Raw genomic sequence first — 7,805 nt, 5'->3', positions numbered from 1 at the left:
GTTCATAAGTAGTATCTTTTCGCAGAAAACTGGATGACTTCGGCAATTATAGGGCCTACGCTACATCTGGATTAGAAACAACAATTTATCCTTTCTAAATAGCTGAATTTCTGAAACTTATACCTCATAATCTCGCCTCCTAAATGCCCTTCGTGTAGCAAATGTCCCTTCAACTGCCATGGGCAGTTGAAAGACGGCAAGAGTACTCCAATATCTTCTACTATACATAACACTGTAATACAGAAAAAGAGTCCAACATATGCCAGAGCTGGAGTGGATCCTGTTCTTCACCAGAAGCAACGTCTTCCAAACGTATAGGTGAGGGCCTGCAGTAAATTAAAAAGGCTTTTAAGACAGAGAAATTATTAAGGATGCTTTCAATTATCCAAGTGGAAGGCTTACTCCACGCCTCTGAAGAATCACAAGTCAATGAGGGACGCCATCTGATATTCTCTTCCACATTTGAAGGCCTCGAAGTGTCGCTTGTGTGGAAGAAATGACCACTTGCTTACTCCTACTTTATCATACCTCTTATTTGACACATTGAGGTGTTTGACTTACAAAAACTAGGTATCAATCAAGCCAGAGATGTTCTTCCTTTAGCATCAGAGTGGCTTTGCAAACAGCAGGAATAAACGATGGCTCCAAATTATAGATCCATCCAGGTGTCACATCACCGGATCTTCCGACTTAATGATGCAATCAAATGGATGATTCGACGAATTGGGGTCGACAATTCCCATGACATGTTTTGATGCCCACTGCCAGCTGACGAACAAGACGCGCTAATGTCAGTAACAGACGGAAAGCCGTTGATGTGTTAATCAGGTCCGTAAGTTGGTGGAACAATTGGATCATCAGATCAGATGATAAATAAAAGGCACGAATCACGCTCCATGGATGCAAAAATCCCGAAATCACAAAAATAACAACAGGGTCCGCATTTGAGTCACCAAAGGCCTGATTTTTACGACCGTCAGAAACATTTTACTTGGGTCACCAGAACCGGTGGTTAACTTGGACGAATTGTGTAACCATCATTATGGAGAGAGAGCGAGACATTAGGGTTTTGAGGTAGACGTCTGGAGGGACGTCTCTAGCCTTCGAGGTTTGAGCCTGCCCGTGGTCCAATCCTGTCAGCTGGGGCTTCCGACCTCTAAAATCTTCACTCCCATTTGGACGGTTCATGTGCACTCCTGAGAGGCGAAACAACTCCCGAGGTTGCTTGACGCTATGTATAAGAGGCGAAAATCCTTTAGAGCGTGAAATTTGCAAGTCAGACTTCGAGTCTTGGTATTCGAATGTCGAGGCAACACGTGGATGTGATTTGGAGAGATGAACTGCACTTAAAAGTTCATGAGATAAAAAATGGAGGAAGGGGGACTCTGAATCACCTCACCTACACAAATGGATGGAGGGATGTGAATGGAGGACAGGTAAACAATAATCCCTCAGGATGTTTTTTTGGTCTGGGAAGGGAAGAAATGTGGAAGCAGGGGTTCTTGCCGCCCTCAAGCCCTGCAAACAGCCCATTTCTGGTGGATTTAAACGAGCACAGATTTACTTCCCATCAACCTAATCCTCCGTAGGATGGGAAACGCTCAAAAAATGTGTTTTACAAAGTGGACTGACTGGAAAAACAGGCCCTACCGAATGAAACCCACTTCCGGCCTTCCAGCTAGTCATGCTTCTGCCCTCTTGGAGCCACCACGAATTGTTTTTAGTGGATCTCATCCACCTCCACTTCTAACACCTTAATCCAATCAGCAGGCGTGACGGCCATGACTTTCCTCTAGGACTGAATTATTTACTGACGGAGAGGAAAGTGGGAGGGCGATCACGACTAAGGAAGAGGCGTAAAATCCCCAGACTTTCCGTCCACGGATATGCCTCGTCTCACAATTAGAAGGCGCCTCATGAGCGTAGCCGAAAATATGCACCATCATTTCTGCCAACAAATAGTCGGATTTTCATTTAACCGACTGGACAACAAGGTGGAAGGACATTTCTAGGTCTGAAGGTCGGAACAATACTTCCTCCCTTGTTGTTCACAACATTCGTACTCGTTGTCTGTTTTTGTCCGCTCCATCTATGATAAATATTATTCATAAATGGTTCAAACTCATTGTCTTTTCAAATCGAACATTTCCAATTTCAAGTAGTCTGCGAATCCGTATATAAGCCAGATTCGGAATGGTTAGAGAAATGCGTAGATGACTGAATACAGGAATGAGCAAATGGTTGGATGAAAGGGTGGCTGGATGGGTAGATAAGTGGACAGATGGTTGGCTGGATGGAAGGAAAGATGGATGGATGGGTAAACGGACGTATGGATGGACAGTTTAGTCAGGTTAGATAAGAATACAAGCCTTTCCTGCCCTCCCCTTCCACCTCAACTCTTGATAGGTCCAATAAACAGGCCACGAGGGCAGGTGACCTCGGGGTGTCATGACCGAGAGGCGTGCCGTGAGGGGTGGGTGCAGTAGGCCGCAGAGTGCGCCACGCTCTCGGCACATGATGTCCTTCAATCAGAGCGACGTAAATTACTTTCTCTGTTTAATTGTCTCCTTAAAAGTACGGATCGCACTCTCTCTCTCTCCCCTTCAATCATCCGGTCATGCAAACACACATACGCGCCCAGATCAGCCATGCAAAGATATCCATACCTCCTCCATCGGTTCCGTTGCCAACCCAAGGGGCTGCGTGTTGTGACACCCAAATCAGTGTTTGGGAAGTCGTGGTGCTAAGCAACCGTCAGCACGACCTCATCCTTCTGTTGACAAATGAGTAGTCGTCCACTAGATCTTAGTACCGTGGAAGTAGATCCATGGGGCCTAGGAAGGAAAGGATGCGAAGGTCCGTTTCCTACTAGCTCAAACCTCTACAACAGGTAGTCGGAGGCGGTCTAGATTCCCATCTCATGACAGCTGATTCAGACATTGGTTTCATACTAACCATAAGGGTTCAGCAACCACAAAACAAGATGAAATGGAGTCCACAACTTTAGGCTGGTGAGTTAATTTAGCGGATACTTTGCTTTTCAAACAGTTATGCCAAGAAAGCAAATGTGGCCATGCCGTCCGGAATTGAGTGTCCGCTTTTGCACATAGCCTTATTTGACGAGGTGTCTCTTTGGGAGGACGCAGTTCCATCCAATTCAATCTAATCAATCTTCTAAACCGTTCACTTTTGCGACCCGCCGTCATTCAACTATTGCATAAACAAAATTGAGCTGTCCGGAAGCAATATCACCCGCCTCCAGTTGAAAAATGGTCCTTCCTTGCAGCTGCTGAAATTAACGGCAGCTGGAGCCTTCAGCACAATGTTGCATATCGGAGGGAGAATTTTAAAATTAGCGGGAGCCCTATCCCACCAAAAAAATGATGAGGAAATGGGATTGCTTCTCTCTCATCCAGTACGCAAATTGATATTTCTCCCCACCAAGAAATCTGTCTACCTTTCTGGGACCCAGCTACCTTACAGAGAGTCCTCCTACTTCCTACTTCATGCAAAACCCATTTTTTCAGAGCTGGAGGAGCGTGATAGGTTCAGTCTCGTAATTGACGCTTAGTGGACCTTCCTTGTCCATCGTTTAACCACAGCGGAATTCATTCTTTCACCACTACTGCACCCAAGCTCCGGTTAAGCTCTCTTGCTAGAGATCCACCTCTCTGTGGTCAATTTGGCATTTGGTTATCCCACGTAGCCAAGACCACTAGCTCACACACCTCACCCTTTTGGTTCGTCCAATCACTTTTATCCTTTCCTAGTTATAATTTATTGTCAGTCAGCCAGCTGGTTAGGAGAACATTGGATACCGCCGAGCGTGACGCATCTTGGTTATAGACCACTCAAACCACCTCTGGGACCTTCTACACAAGTTTCTCCTGCCCCTTGTTACTGGACTGAGTAGTGGAGATACTCTACTACATTCACTCAGCCAACTTGAGTGTTAGTTGATGGAAGACCTCCCGCATCCGCGGAGATGGAGAGTTATCTGCATTTGTACAGTTGTGAATTACATCACCCTCAGTACCAAGCAGCATCAAAAGTGGGCTGCTTTTTGACATGCCTGCGAGTGTGCGTGCCTTGGATATGTACAGATAAAGGTGATGGCGATGATGATGCGCGAGGACTGAGCTATGTACACACAAACAGCTGCACACCTTATTTAAGTAGTCGAGCAATCTGAATACCCTTCTCCAGAAGACACCTGTCCCCCAATGAGAGTTTTTGCCGCTCCGAGTAAGGCAAGTAGTAGGCACGGCCGTCTGCTATGGGAATCCACTTGGGGCGGTAAGGTTTACCTTGCTCAAATCCCCTAATTCGACTTTCCAAAATGTCCTTTCGAATTTCCATCCAACAGAGAATGTAGGCCTTGTCTACCACCTCTGAATCGAAGTACAGTTCTGGGCGGCGATTTATCACCAATCCACGCCCCTAAGAATAGATAAAAGGACTGTCAAGTAAAGTACTCACTCTAATGCAGGTGGATGTCTCCATCAACTTACCCACGTATTCGGAAAGGCTGCTGTCTTTTCCATGAAGGTGAGCCAAATGAGGAGGGCAAGGAGAGGGAATGAGGAGGACGTGAGTCTTTCCATTAGGCAGTATATCAGGTGCAATTAGAGAGAAAAGCAAATCCACAATAATTCAGTGTTCGCAGAAGAAAGGTGTGTCAAGTCTACTCTAGGTTTTCAAGAGTGTTGTGAGGGCGTTGATTGGCTGGACACAAGGATGGTTGGATGGATGGAGAGAGGGCTAGTTGAATGCGTTCAACGCAATCAGAACTAGATTGGGGTCTCCCTGTGTCCGCGTATTTATGCCCTTTACCGGCGTGGAGGTGCATCAGCTGTTCACGCCAATCAGCGCACTGGATTGGCTACACTTGGCCCTGGCCTCCCATTGGTCCTCTCGGTCCGGTACGCGATTCAACTGCACGAGAGTGGGGATCGAGCGCCACCCTTCAGGAGGGTTTATTCTTAAAGGTGGCTGCTAATGCCATGCATTTAGCAAAAGGTATTTTGGCATTTTTCAAATTGATGCTCTTAAACATTTTAATTTTTGACGTCAAAATTTTATCGCGCTTAATATCAATATTTATAATTGCCTTTCTGGGGCTATCCTTGCGGTTTCACATTAAATAGGACAAGAGCAACAGAAGGGTCCTACCAATGTTTTAATTTGCCACTTCGATGAGGGACATAATTTCAAGGATAGCGTGAGCGGAATTGAGTTCTTTGGTTGCCAAACGCAGCCATGTCTTTTCATCGGTAAATAGGCGTCATTAGGAATTTCACCTAAACAACTTCACCTTTGTTTGCATTCTTTTAGTGGTTTTAACATTTTTGCCAAATAAAATGCGGAGATGGTGTTGCATTCTCAAATATGGAAAAGTCCACGTCACTTGGGTACACCAGGGTTGTGTATTTGCGACAAAGATCCGCGATGCAGCTGAATGTCAAGAGAAGGGTTTGAAGACTTAAAATTTTAGCACGATGTAGCAATTAGCAAATTTCCGTAGACCGTAAGTTTTGTCTACTCATCCGCGAATCGATGCGATCCATCAACATTCATTCTGATTTCGTCTATAAGTGCGTAAAAATTGTCACTGATTATTTTAACCGCTTCGACATTTTCAGTTAATTTCGTCTCCTCCACTGGTGCTCAAAATCGCCAAATGATATGATTTACATGGTAAATTCGTGTGTTCACTAAAAGGTCTCAAAGTGGCGGAATGTGATGCACAGAGAGTGGGAGAGAGAGAAATGCGGGGACGGAGAAGCGGCTGGATGATGTCGGCAAAGCCTCTGTTTATGTTCATTGTCATGAGGGCATGGGCCCCTTGCATGATCGTTTGGCGTCATTGGCTTGTATGTTGTCAGTCACACGCACGAATGACCGCGTAAAGGCACCTCGCACTGATGATCACTCTCCATTGAGGATTTATTGTAGGCTGCAAATCGCCCTCATTTTCGCCCTCTAAATCAGTTAGAAATCTATCCTATCCTTCTTATAAATGTTCATTTATTTCCACACACCCCACAGTTTGACTTGAGCACGTTTCTATCGTCTGCGTGACACGTCGGGTTAAAAGCTAAACAGGGCGACCTCACCGAATGGGAGGTTTAGAGGTCAGAAGCAGTTGGTCGATTGGCAATATTGCTTATAAATATACTCTAACAGCAATTTTCTGGTGTTTACTAGCACTCTCGTCTAACAGATAGAACATCGGTTAGCCCCCTTGGAAGCGAACAACCGAATATTGTAGGCTAATCCGTCAGGCCCAAATGCTGTGAAATTCACAAGGTTCCTCCACAACCAAATCTCCTTACAGAGTACACGCAGTGGTTCTGGAGTACTTAAAGACGATAGTAATTTAACTATATCACTTGGAGTACGCGAGGCATCGGAAGCACATTAGGGCTTATCACAAACCGCGTCTTCATTTGTGTTCAGGCAGAAAAGAAAATGCGGTTTATTTTAAGTTGGGCAATCTTTCGGTACTTTTCACAATGCTGGGCATCACGAAACCGGCTGAAGAAGTCTTGTCGAAGAGTGTGGCGTCTCGATGGATTTGGCTCGATTTGTAATCAGTTGGACAGCACCTGGTGGGAATGTCAGCATTCGTTGTCGCCTTGATTATGGAAAAAGTAGCTACTAAATAAAAATGGTCAAAAAAACGGCAATTAGACGCAGAGGTAAACAGAATTTCGAAGTGGACAGTAAAGTTTATCCAAAGGTTGGTTACACAGCGTTGAAACGTTGATTAAATGCACACACGAGCTGTACGAAGGCCCCGCTCTCCGTTTTCGTGTCTCTAATCGGCTTTGGAAAGAAGCATTCCTTATTTTTTGTGGTAGGCCTAAGAACCACGCATTCGTTGCGTGGTACTCTCGAATTCATATAAACAAAGCGTATTAGTTATTCATAAAATGGGTGACACGGATGCCTCTTTAATCGGTGACATGTCATTTAATTGCCTTACCGGGTGCATAATTTATGCTCACCGAAGCTGGTGTTCGTGCAACCATCCGCTACTTATCCATCTCACATTCCCTCCCTTTATCCAACTTGATTCCATTCATCTATTCAACTAGTATCCATCCATTTATCCATTTCGCTGCCATCCATTCATCCTGTGTACATCCATTTATTTACCCATTAGATACCGACCGAGTTTTCTCTCGGATCATTATTGCTAGTTGTCGGTGTTTATGTAGAATGAGCCTGTGCGTCGGCATTCGCTTTTCGGACACTAAGGATGGTGGGGGGAGGGAAGGAAGGTAAGATTCTAGCTGGAGCGAAACAGCACCGATGTTCCGTTACCTTAACCTTAAATGTGCTTTGTATTTACGATTTCAGAACAGCATCGCCTCACTGTCTTCTTCTGCCAGTCCTGCAACAAGGCGCTCAGTCGCATCCCGTCGGTCTGTGGGGTACCAGGAGCTTTGTGGACAGAATTTTATGGCTTATGGACTTTTAGCAAAGATCATGTTTGTGGTAGGTGTGGTCGGCAAAATTTCCACTGGCAGGGTAGTTTCATAATCTGAAAGATGAGTTGAGTGGAAAGTCTGGGTCGTGACAAGGATCATTTTGGCCAAACGGACAGACAACATATCCCCTGACAGTGTCACTCCCAACCAACGCCTCCCCATTTACTTTACCGAGTTCAGTGTCAAAAATATGTGACATTTGTCTTAGTGCGATCAGTTGTCATAATCTGACGGACGAATCAAGTATTACAAAAAAACAGGGTATTCTCAGACGTAAGGGTGATTAAGCTTCCGTGGGATATGGCCTGA

At 45.2% G+C, this 7,805-nt stretch overlaps 1 protein-coding gene across 1 annotated transcript; it reads right to left on the bottom strand. All coding sequences in view use genetic code 11, as the record gives it.

Moving 5' to 3' along the window:
• Positions 1-4,167: 4,167 nt before the first annotated feature.
• Positions 4,168-4,604, bottom strand: EGR_07272 (hypothetical protein; the record flags this gene model as incomplete). Its single annotated transcript, XM_024496521.1, has 2 exons — positions 4,168-4,440; positions 4,512-4,604. 2 exons carry the CDS (start codon positions 4,602-4,604, stop codon positions 4,168-4,170), a joined length of 366 nt encoding a protein of 121 aa, XP_024349106.1.
• Between the last annotated feature and the right edge of the window lie 3,201 nt (positions 4,605-7,805).

The sequence above is a fragment of the Echinococcus granulosus genome (genome assembly GCF_000524195.1).
Source record: "Echinococcus granulosus chromosome Unknown EG_S00073, whole genome shotgun sequence".
NCBI classification, from domain to species: domain Eukaryota; kingdom Metazoa; phylum Platyhelminthes; class Cestoda; order Cyclophyllidea; family Taeniidae; genus Echinococcus; species Echinococcus granulosus.
Note: the sequence above shows the minus strand (reverse complement) of the source record. Positions and strands in the feature narration are given on the sequence as shown.